The sequence below is a fragment of the Hyla sarda genome, chromosome 2 (assembly GCF_029499605.1).
Source record: "Hyla sarda isolate aHylSar1 chromosome 2, aHylSar1.hap1, whole genome shotgun sequence".
Taxonomy (NCBI): domain Eukaryota; kingdom Metazoa; phylum Chordata; class Amphibia; order Anura; family Hylidae; genus Hyla; species Hyla sarda.
In genome coordinates this window covers 259153060-259165887 of record NC_079190.1, presented here as the reverse complement: position 1 = coordinate 259165887, position 12828 = coordinate 259153060, and the positions used below count along the sequence as shown (strand labels likewise).

General features: G+C 41.8%; 1 protein-coding gene across 1 annotated transcript in view; it reads left to right on the top strand.

Moving 5' to 3' along the window:
- MYOM3 (myomesin 3) overlaps positions 1-12828 on the top strand; it is a 141204-nt gene that overhangs the window by 63371 nt on the left and 65005 nt on the right. The window contains exons 11-15 of the mRNA XM_056557031.1: positions 1335-1534; positions 2780-2833; positions 3791-3918; positions 4075-4258; positions 6189-6363. Coding sequence (XP_056413006.1) covers positions 1335-1534; positions 2780-2833; positions 3791-3918; positions 4075-4258; positions 6189-6363 — 741 coding nt within the window. The remainder of the gene's footprint in view (positions 1-1334; positions 1535-2779; positions 2834-3790; positions 3919-4074; positions 4259-6188; positions 6364-12828) is intronic.

Genomic DNA, 12828 nt, shown 5'->3' with positions numbered 1-12828 from the left:
GTCTAGTTTCCAAAATGGTATGCCATGTGGGTTTTTTTTTGCTATCCTGGCACCATAGGGGCTTCTTAAATGCGGCATGCCCCCAGAGAAAAATTTGCGTTCAAAAAGCCAATTGTGACTCCTTCTCTTCCGAGACCTGTAGTGCGCCAGCAGAGCACTTTTCACCCCCATATGGGGTGTTTTCTGAATCGGGAGAAATTGGGCTTCAAATTTTTAGGGGTATTTTCTGCTATTACCCTTTTTAAAAATAAAAATTTTTGGGGAAAACAAGCATTTTAGGTAAAAATTATTTTTTTTTTTTTACATTTGCAAAAGTCGTGAAACACCTGTGGGGTATTAAGGTTCACTTTATCCCATGTTACATTCCCCGAGGGGTCTAGTTTCCAAAATGGTATGCCATGTGGTTTTTTTTGCTGTTCTGGCACCATAAGGGCTTCCTAAAGGTAACATGCCCCCCAAAAACCATTTCAGAAAAACGTACTCTCCAAAATCCCCTTGTCGCTCCTTCCCTTCTGAGCCCTCTACTGCGCCCGCCGAACACTTTACATAGACATATGAGGTATGTGCTTACTCGAGAGAAATTGGGCTACAAATACAAGTAAAAATTTTGTCCTTTTACCCCTTGTAAAAATTCAAAAATTGGGTCTACAAGAACATGTGAGTGTAAAAAATGAAGATTGTGAATTTTCTCCTTCACTTTGCTGCTATTCGTGTGAAACACCTAAAGGGTTAAAACGCTGACTGAATGTCATTTTGAATACTTTGGGGGGTGTAGTTTTTATAATGGGGTCATTTATGGGGTATTTCTAATATGAAGACCCTTCAAATCCACTTCAAACCTGAACTGGTCCCTGAAAAATACTGAGTTTGAAAATTTTGTGAAAAATCGGAAAATTGCTGCTGACCGTTGAAGCCCTCTGGTGTCTTCCAAAAGTAAAAACACGTCAATTTTATGATGCAAACATAAAGTAGACATATTGTATATGTGAACCAAAAAAAAATGTATTCGTAATATCCATTTTCCTTACAAGCAGAGAGCTTCAAAGTTAGAAAAATGCTAAATTTTCAAATTTTTCATCAAATTTACGTATTTTTCACCAAGAAAGGATGCAAGTATCGACAAAAATTTACCACTATGTTAAAGTAGAATTTGTCACGAAAAAACAATCTCGGAATCAGAATGATAACTAAAAGCATTCCAGAGTTATTAATGTTTAAAGTGACAGTGGTCAGATGTGCAAAAAACGCTCCGGTCCTTAAGGCCAAAATGGGCTCCGTCCTGAAGGGGTTAAAGTATGCTTTCTAATGTGACAAAATTGTTTGTCTTTACTAAGACTTGATGTTTCAACAAATGAATGGCTACAGTGCAATCAAAGTCCAGCAAAGATCTGCAAGTTTCCTATAGGTGGACTTACAGAAGGTAATACATATCAGTTCCAAGTGAAGGCCCTAAACCAGGCTGGAGTTGGTCTTCCTTCCAAGCCAAGTGAACCTGTCACTATGAGAGATCCAGCTCAGGAGAGCAAATCTATAGGTTTGTATTATATGCTGATAGTTTGTAAACATTAGATTTTTACATATCTGTAGCCAAAATGTAAACCTTAACATGCATCTATAGCTAAAAATATGGCATACAACATTTATCTGCATGACTCAAAACTGGTGTCACTGAATAAAAACCCACCCAGCCTTTTTCCTCTCTGTATATTTTCTAAGTCATGAATTATAGGAGTAGGAGTAGTGCAGTGAAAAATGACTTATCATTTTTATAAGTTATAGATCGCAGGGGGTCCGAACACTGGGACCCCCGCAATCTCCTGAATGGGGGCCCGGCAGTCTGCCAGAAGCAGCCATTCCAACCCCTGCAGGAAGCCGCAGGAAGCCATGGGATACATGGAGGGGGGCGTTTTGGGCGCCACTCCATGCGTGGGTCGGCACACCCCCTTCCAGCAGACTTCCTAGGCCCTGTTCAGGAGATCGAGGGGAGGTCCCAGCGGTTGGACCCCTGCGATCTATAACTTATCCCCTATCCTTTGGATAGGGGTTAAGTTATCTTTCACTACAGAACTCCTTACATACTTTACGCTGCGGATCTGCTGGTCACCTGACCCTTAGTGTGCCTCCAGCTGTTCCCTCCTGCTCGCAGCAGTGATCCGCCGCTCTGAGCAGTCACATAGGGGCCTGCGAGTTGCCACACACAGTCACAGTCTACTCACTTGCATATCGATTCGTCCTGTGTGACTGCTCAGAGTGGAGGATTGCTGCTGTGAGCAGGGAGATACAGCTGGAAGCACACTAAGGGTCTGGTCACCGGTGGATGGGCAGCATAAAAATATGCTGTGGATCCATATTGTGTGACTCTACCCTAAAAGAGGTTAACCAGGTTTAAAAAAAACAATGGCCTATCCTTAGGATAGGCCACCAATATTAGATAAGCATGGGTCTACTCTCCAACACTCCACTGATCAGCCATTTGAAGGAACCATGGCGCTCCTGCAAGAGCTGCTGCCTGTTCAGTGTTTACCAGTGCTCATCTGTGCAATCACCTTTGCTATTTGTAGTGGCAGATCAAAGTACTGCAGTGTAGTCCCGTTACCTGTCTAGAGACCATTCATTTGTAAAGCCAGGATAACCACTTCAGCAGTTACTGTTGTTTTGTTTGATAAACATAAAATACATATGTATAACAACAATGTATCCATGCATGAGTTGGTAAAAGTACACAGTTTTTATTGTTATCATATTAGTTTTACTTTTTTGCTTCCTTTTGTATGTCTAGTAATTCCATATGATGAAGCAAGGGAGATTACACTCAATGAAAAAGAGCTTGAGGGTGAGTATGTGCTAGAAGGCATGCTATGATTTATGGTCTGAAATAGTGTCTAAAGGCCACGGAAATAACACTAAATAACAAAGAAAATATAAAGAATCTTTTTCCATCTTATATATATTGGGTTTGCTTTTTATTTATATATTTATAATGCATAATTCAAATGTAACAATAAAAAATGACATCCTTCTGCATTAAAGTATTAAGAGTAGAATGGTGTTATCTGCTCAACACCTTTATGCTATGTTCACACAGTGTTAATTGAGGTGTAATTCAATCGGAATAACACGTCTGCATAATTGCGTTTTTTAACATAATGTAAGTCTATGGTAAAGTGGTTGTCTGTGCACAAAATATGTAAAAAAGAATATGGATGCATATTTTTGGCTGCATAAAAATGTAACATGTCATTTATTTATGAGACTGTAAAAATGAATCCATAGGTTTTTTTGTTTTTTTTACATACTCTGTGTAGAGACATCCACTTTGCCATAAACTTACATAGAGAACATTAAAGGGGTACTCTGGCGCTAAGACATCTTATCCCCTATATAGGGGATAAGATGCCTGATCGTGGGGGTCCCGCCGCTGGGGACCCCCGTGATCTTCCACGCCGCACCCTGTTAGTATCAGCCCCCGGGGCATGCTCGCTCCGGGTCTGATTACTGGCGATCATGGGGACGGAGCATAGTGACGTCAAGACTCTGCCCCCGTTTGATATCACGCTCCGCCCCCTCAATGCAAGCCTATGGGAGGGGGCGTGACAGCTGTCACGCCCCCTCCCATAGGCTTGCATTGAGGGGGAGGAGTACCCCTTTAATGTTAAAAGTGCAGATAACAATTTTGCAGATGGATATTTACAAATAAGATTTGCCTGAAAAACACTGTGTTAACATAGTCTTAAACTATAATGACTATGACTATTCTTTGCACTTCATTCTCATCTATTTTACACAGAAGAAGATGTCAAAGTTCCCAGATCACCAAAAAATGTTTATGCATCAGAGGTCAACAAAGACTATATTGTACTTGCATGGGATGAACCTGATCCATGTGGCAAGGAGCCTATTAATTATTATGTAGAAAAGGTATGTACGTAACCAACCATTAATACTTTCCATTGCCAAATATGTGTTGTAGGTAGACCTTAAAGGTAGCAACTATACAGTGCTCATATTGTCACAGAAAAATGTATTTGTCTATTCATTATTTGCATTTATGTGCTTTCTTACCTTGCTGTCAAGTGCATTGCAGGAAGTAACGTTTGGGAGAGGATTAATGTGGACACAACTCTCCATTCCCCACGGTTTTCTGTGATGGATCTTGATAAAGGCAAATCCTACTGTTTCCGTGTAAAAGCTGTAAACAAATATGGAGTCAGTGATCCATCTAAGTCAAGTTCCCCAATCTGCCTTAAAGATATATTAGGTGACTACTTATTTTATCTATGTATAAATGATAAGTTTAAACCTTTGTATGGACTAGATAAAACTATTGAACAGTTTGCATTAATCTTAACCAAAATGCGTCAAGTATTACAATAAAGATGATGTTTTAATCTGGATTTGTACTGCTGGATTTCCTGCTATTGTTTTCTTTAAAGGGGTACTCCCGTGGAAAACTTTTTTTTTAAATCAACTGGTGCCAGAAAGTTAAACAGATTTGTAAATTACTTCTATTAAAAAATCTTAATCCTTCCAGTACATTTTAGGGGCTGTATACTACAGAGGAAATGTTTATCTTTTTGGATTTCTCTTCTGTCAGGACCACAGTGCTCTCTGCTGACCTCTGCTGTCCATTTTTGGAACTGTCCAGGGCAGGAGAAAATCCTCATAGCGAACATATGCTGCTCTGGACAGTTCCTAAAAAGGAAAGCAGAGGTCAGCAGAGAGAACTGTGGTCATGACATTAGAGAAATCTAAAAAGTAAAGCTTTTAGTCTGTAGTATATAGCCCCTAAAAAGTCCTGGAAGGATTAAGATTTTTTAATAGAATAATTTACAAATCTGTTTAACTTTCTGGCACCAGTTGATTCAAAAAAAGTTTTCCACAGGAGTTACCCTTTAAGGACTCTCATCTGTGCAGACAAATGTCAGAAAATGATTTTTTTGTACGGACTATAGTCAAAGCTAGGTCAAACATAACAAGGCAATTTTACAAAAATTTATAACATTATCAGATCGCATAATGTATAAAAAAGCAGTTGTCTGATGTATCAGAAAGATACTAACTAGCGGAGTACCAGGCATTGCACAGTCTTGCTACCAAAACCTTTTGGGAGAAACAATGCAGCTTTTGTTTTCATGCATCAACCTCATATCCCATCCTCAAATCCCACCCTCATATCCCGTCCATTGCCAGACTGTTCTCTACACCTGCCGGACGGACAGTCAGCAAGATGTTTAAAAATCCCAGGATCCTTTGCATTCCTAGAATAACGCGATCAGGAGATGTACTTGAACTCCCTTAGACATGCATGAGATTTCAGAGAGGAACCCCTATCCTCACATAAGGGTCTGGGTTATGGTTAATCTAACAAGTAACATGTGTTCCAAGTTTCATCAAAATACCATTTGAAAGTTATGGTAGAACATACATCCATATACACGTTGAGTTTTAAATATACTGATTAAAGTGTTATTGTCATAGAAATATGTCAAAACATTAGATTGATCGAGGTCTGGGTGCTTATACCCCACCAACTGCTAGAACGAGTGTCCAGCTAAGAACTTTTCTCCCCATCTCTTTTCCCCACTGTAAGAGACAGGCTTTTTTAGACTTTTTATAGAATCTGTCTCTTTCAGCAAGGGGAGATACTAGAAGTGTTGAACCTTCTAGCTGCTAGTTCTAGCAATCAGTAGGGGTCTAACCACCCAGACCCAACCAATTAAAACATTTGACATGTATTTATGCCATCCATCATAAGAAAATACAAGGCCAAAGTAAGCAAAAATAGCTATAAAACAGGCCAAAAACTGGCCAAACTTCAAAAACTAAGCCTAGTCATAATGTCATGACATATATACACTATAAGACTACTTAAGACTTTCAACATAGTAGTGACTACACATAGTATTACTTTGGGTCAAATAGTACCTGAACAATAGTGCCCCCTAGCCTGCACACTAGAATCACCTAGTACTTCACAGCAGCGCCACCTATCAGCAATTTCACATGCACTAACAGGCTACATTCTTTCATATGCTCTTTTAATATTTACATTTATTGACATCAGAGGCAAATTTTGATATGACTTTTTAAAATAAAATTCTAAGACAAGCCAATAAATGAATAGCTCACTCTTTATTACAGTTCTGAAAACATACTGTACATACTATCTATTCAATCTCACCCTACAGTGGTTCCTCCTGCACCTGGGCATATTTTAGCCCTTCGAGACACAAAGACATCTGCAATAGTACAGTGGGAGAAAGTGGAGCATGAGCCTGACATCCTTGGTTATTACTTGTACATTCGAGAGGTAGGCGAGGAAGAGTGGAAACCTGTCAACAACAAGCCACTACAATGTACAAGGTAGGTGTCTGAGGACTGCTTTTTGAATGCAATAATATCATTGTACAGATACTGTACCCTAAATTATAGGGGTATTTACATCTCCGGAAGAGATGACATATTGGCACAACGGTCGGGTTCTTATCAGAACCCCACCAATCCTAATAATTCTGTACAGCAGAACTTGTTAAGTCCTGTATCCCCTTCCATATATTTCCCTGCACTGTGGAACTTGTGATAGAGAAATTCCCTCCATTTAGAAAGTTATAACATATCCTAGAAATCTGTAATCATTTTCTGGGGTAGGAAAACTCCTTCAAGGTGGCTGTGAGCATGTATGCTACCAATTCCTTCTTAATATGAGCCTTTTAATTTGCAACAATCAATTTCCATTGTCATATCACTAAAATATGACAAGGATTGGTGTGTGTGTCCTGCTCACTCTAGACAAAACTCTTTCAGTTTAGTAATCTTTGTATGTTAATAGCAATGCTCATTTAGTATAGAATTGCGTTCAATAGAAGTTCATAACTCCACTGTTAAAGGGTACCTGTCATTAGCAAAAACATTTTATATAATGTAGAAAGTAACATTAAATGTATATGTGGTGTCGGGGTGCGATGTGAGGTGTAGGGGCACCAGGGGTACGTGGTGTTAACCCCTTAGTGTTCAAGACGCCAGGGTGGGGTTTGCCTATGTAACCACCCGAAGGTAGCACCGCTAGTCCTAAGTTAGGCAGGGCAAATAATAGTCCAAGGTCAGTTTTAGGTTTTTACTGAAGTAGACAGATAAAGTAGCTTTTACTGAAGTAGACAGATGGTACAGTCTTTACAGCTCAGCCAGGATCCCAGAGAGATGACCAGTAACACAGGGGACATCGCAGCTTGCTGGGACTTGCAGTGATTTGACAGACTTTAGCGCAGCCACACTGAATATAACTGACTTGATTGAAGATAGTGACAGCAGACAAAGATGACTTGACTTACTGACTTATGTCTGCAATTTAGGCTTGAGGCCTCCAGATGTGCTGGACACTAGCTCTGAGATGTCTGGACTGGATTTGACCTAAGGATCTAAGAGAGAGAATGTAGTACCTCTCCCTCTTATAAAGGGGGGCTGAGCTAGGAGCCCATAGGCTTGCTGCTGGTCATCTGGTAACCTGGTGCTCTCTAGGTAACAAAACATATGACTTAAACATGTGACAACCATTATCAGGTGACTAACAATCATGTGACCATATCAAAGGTCCTTTATACTAAATATACAACCTATACACAATATGGGGGAACACTGCAGGAGAGCCCTGAGGACGTTCAGGGACTCAACTTGACAGAACTGTAGGAGCATATCCCATACTAGGACATGACATATATTTGTAATATACATATGATAAATAATATGTACTGTATATTTTTGTCCCTGCAGCTATAGCCTGTATGTCTCTGTGAGGAGACCAAGTACAGGAAGTGAGGACAGGACTAGCAGGGCTCTGTGCACTGAGGACAAGCAGGGCTCTGTACACTGTGGACAAGCAGGGCTCTGTACACTGAGGACAAGCAGGGCTCTGTGAACTGAGGACAAGCAGGGCTCTCTACACTGAGGACAAGCAGGGCTCTGTACACTGAGGACAAGCAGGGCACTGTACACTGAGGACAAGCAGGGCTCTGTACACTGAGGACATGCAGGGCTCTGTACACTGAGGACAAACAGAGCTCTGTACACTGAGGATAAGCAGGGCTCTGTACACTGAGGACAAGCAGGGCTCTGTGCAGTGAGGCTCTGTGATATGCTCCCGGCTTACACAGCAGGATGATTGACAAGCCAGGAGCCTGCACAGAGCCCTCACCATATAACTCTATGGGAGAGCCGTTCTGCAATCTTCAGCTCTCCCATAGAGCAATATAGGGGGGCAAGGCAGCACCCCGCTTTGGGCAGGGGTCGTGACGTGCCATTCTAGGGGAGAGCCAGGGCTCTGTACACGAGATTGAGGGGGACACCAGTAGTGGGACCCCCCGCGATCTAAAACTTATCACCTACCCAGCGAATAGGGGATACATTTTTTTTTAGAAATATTTCTTAACCTGTGTGAATTCTAATAAAACTAATTTACATATCCACACCCATTCAGCCTCATATTCACACTCCTGTGAGCCTAGCATTCACACTCTTTTTGAAAGTCCTCATGCACCAGACTATTCAGGGAAAAGTATGAATAGTCAAATAATCAAATCTCTATGGGGGACATTTATCAAGGTATTTAGAGCCTTTTTTTTTTAAACCTAAAATCAATCGGAATAAATCCCTGGATAAACAATCTATCAACATCAATCTGGTATTCATAACCTGTAATATTATAATTTTCTAGAAAAACATCCAGGCCACTGCCTGTGGTAAGCACGTCAAAAAATTAGCAAAAAAGTCTAAACTGAGACTATTGTGTTTTGCTTATGTGCTCCAAATTTATCAACCCCCTTATAGTATGATAAATATGTAGCACATAAGTGAAACTAAAGCAAGAAAAATGACTTCTGAACTAACTTTCCAAATCGAACAATGATAAATGTCCCCCTATATCTCCTAAATGGAAGGGCAGGGGGGGAAACATCACATTTATCATGGCACCTGAGACTTACTAATGATATATATAAAAAAAAAAAATTATGCTGACCACAGCTTGTCTTTAAGATATGACCATTGTAAGTGGAAAAAAGGGTAACTGGAGAACAGTAATTCTATGGAAAACTAGAAATTGCTAATGAGGCCCCAAAAGAGAAAAAAGGAAAATAGAGCCAACCTCACATGATGTTCAAGGAGCAGCTCATCCTAGCACATCCTAGCTTATCCTAGAACAGATCATGAAGTACCATACTACTTTCTAGGGATGCCAGTACAGCCAATAAGTGTCTGCACTTAAAAGTAATGCAGGTGTTTTTCCCGTAAGATGTCCATGTTGATTGGTTTGATTGTCCTCCATCGAAGGTTCCACCTATTAGCTCTTTCTGTAGGAATGGACTGTATGTTGAATATGGTTTTAAGTTATAATGGCCATGGGAAGACCATCACATGTTACAAATATTGTAGCCCAAGGTCAACTTGAATGACATGTCTTTGTAGCTTATAGATGTTATCTAAGATTTAAAAAAAACTGTGCCGATTTTTTCTGAAAACATGAACAACATCTGTCCCCAGGTTGTGTGTGGTATTACAGCTCAGTTCCATTGTAATTAATGGAGTCAAGTTGTAATAGCACACGAAACGTGAGGAAAGGTGTGCTGTTGTTTTCTATTCTTAAATAACCGCATTGAATAAACATTTTATGTTAATATATATAAATATATTTTGGTGAATAAAAGGATTGACTGAATATTTTCATTGCAGCATTATGTGCCTAATACACTGCTCAAAAAAATAAAGGGAACACTAAGATAACACATCCTTGATCTAAATGAATGAACTAATTGTATGAAATACTTCCGTCTTTATATAGTTGAATGTGCTGACAACAAAATCACACAAAAATTATCAATGGAAATCAAATTTATCAACCCATGGAGGTCTGGATATGAAGCCACACGGAGGTCTGGATATGCAGCAGAATGTTCTCCACATCGTCTCCAGACTCTGTCACATCTGTCACATGTGTTCGGTGTGAACTTGCTTTCATCTGTGAAGAGCACAGGGCACCAGTGGCAAATTTGCCAATCTTGGTGTTCTCTGGCAAATGCCAAACATCCTTCACGGTGTTTGAGTGGACACATGCACATTTGTGGCCTGCTGGAGGTCATTTTGCAGGGCTCTGGCAGTGCTCCTCTTGCTCCTCCTTGCACTAAGGCGGTGGTAACGGTCCTGCTGCTGGGTTGTTGCCCTCGAACGGCCTCCTCCACGTCTCCTGGTGTACTGGCCTGTCTCCTGGTAGCGCCTCCATGCTCTGGACACTACGCTGACACAGCACAGACACAGCAAACCTTCTTGCCACAGCTCGCATTGATGTGCCATCCTGGATGAGCTGCACTACCTGAGCTCCTTGTGTGGGTTGTAGACTCCGTCTCATGCTACCACTAGAGTGAAAGCACTGCCAGCATTCCAAAGTGGTCTGTGCTCACCACCTGCAGAACCACTCCTTTATTGGGGGTGTCTTGCTAATTGCCTATAATTTCAACCTGTTGAACCATGTGAAATTGATTGTCAATCAGTGTTGCTTCCTAAGTGGACAGTGGGATTTCACAGAAGTGTGATTGACTTGGAGTTACATTGGGGGACATGTATCAAAGAATTTACACAGTTTTTGTGTGTAAATTCTTGCGCTAAATTTTGTGCAAGCTGTTTTTTGCATCTTTTTTTTTTTGCGTACTTTCTGATAGAGCATTTCCTCCTGTTGTCCCAATATGGGGTACCTTGGAGTGACATCTATAGTAGGCACGGATTTATTAACTGCGTACTTTTCCTTTACACCTCAAAATTTTCCGCAAGTACCTTTTTTTGAATGCAAATATAAGCCGTCTTGGACAGATTATCTCTGTGCTACTTAAAATCTTTCCATGTACCTTTTAATAATAATGTAATGATTATGGACTCTTGTGATCACCCGGCTGGGGGACTTTATAGGACTTCTACTCCCATCATGGACAGACTCTGCCCATGATGGGAGTTGTAGTCCAGGGGCTGAGGTGCAGATCACAGCAGATCATTCTGCAGAGACCCACTGTGATCCGCATTTATTAATTTAAAAAGCCAGAGGCACATGCGGCTCCACTGTGCTGCCCGCGGCTCCTGTATGCACTGTCATAATTCATAATCCCCGCCGCCGGGATACAGGGGCTCTGATTGGTCAATAGCTATCCACCAATCAGAGCTCCCCTCTCCCGGCGGGGATTGTGAATTATAAGAACTGTATATAGGAGCTGGCGGGCAGTGCAGTGTAGCCGTATGTACTGCTGGCTTGTATAGTTAATAAATGCGGATCGCAGCAGGTCTCTGCAGAATGACCAGGTGCGATCTGCCCTTGTACTACTACTCCTATCATGAGTCTGTCCCATGATGGGAGTAGTTGTAGTACCGCAGCACTGAGGGATGGCACTTGCACATCCCCCGGCTGGGGGACTACTACTCCCATCATGGACAGATTCTGCCCATGATGGGAGTTGTAGTCTAGGGGCTGAGGTGCACATCGCACCGGGTCATTCTGCAGAGACCCGCTGCGATCCGCATGTAAGTTAGGAAGTCTGGTGGTACATGCGTCTACACTGCGCTGCCCGTGGCTTCTATATACACTGACATAATTCATAATCCCCGCCGGGAGAGGGAAGCTCTGAATGGTCAATAGGTATTCTCCAATCACAGCTCCCGTGTTTCAGTGGCGGGGATTAGGAATTATAACAGCTGTATATAGAAGCCGCAATGTAGGCGCATGTACCGCTTAATAAATGCGGATCGCAGCAGATCATTCTCTGAAGATCCGCTGCGATCCTCATTTATTAACTACTAGCTGAATACCCGGCGTTGCACGGTTTTTCCTTCCTAATCCTTGTTGGGGAGGAAAATAAACAAAGGAGGAAGCTTTTGACTTCATATCCCGTCCTCATATATTGTTGTCATATCCCAACCCCATATCCTGTCCTCATATCCTGACCTCCTATCCCGTCATCATATCCCAACCTAATATCCCATCCTCACATCTCATCCTCTTATCCCAACCTCCTATCCCTTCCTCCTATCCCATCCTCCTATCCCGACCTCCTATCTCAATCTCCTATCTCAATCTCCTATCTCAACCTCCTATCTCGACCTCCTATCCCGACCTCCTATCTCGACCTCCTATCCCGACCTCCTACCTCGACCTCCTATCCTGTCCTCCTATCCCGTCCTCCTATCCCATCCTCCTATCTCGACCTCCTATCCCGACCTCCTATCTCGACCTCCTATCCCGACCTCCTATCTCGACCTCCTATCCCATCCTCCTATCCCTACCTCCTATCCCGACCTCCTATCTCAACCTCCTATCCCATCCTCCTATCCCGTCCTCCTATCTCCACCTCAAATCCGTTCCTCATATCCCGACATCCTAACTTGACCTCCTATCCCGACCATCCCGTCCTCCTATCTTGACCTCCTATCTCGACCTCCCATCCCGTCCTCATATTCCGACCTGTAATATGTGTACCAGGTATTGAAATATCTCCAGCAGTACAGAAGTTATGTGAGAACATACATTTCCCATTGATTTGCATGGGACTTTAAACAAAATCCCCAACCCTCACAAATGGGGGTAGTTAAGGGTTAAATTAACTATCCTATATTTTAAGTGGACATATAAGTAACATGTGACCAAGTATTATCGAAATATCTCCAGCCGTTTGGAAGTTATGCGGTAACATATATTTCCCATAGACTTGTATAGGACTTTAAACATAAACCCCGCCCCTGGCAAATGGGGGTAAGTAAGGGTTAAATCACCTAGCCTATGTTTGTTGTTGACATATAAGTAAC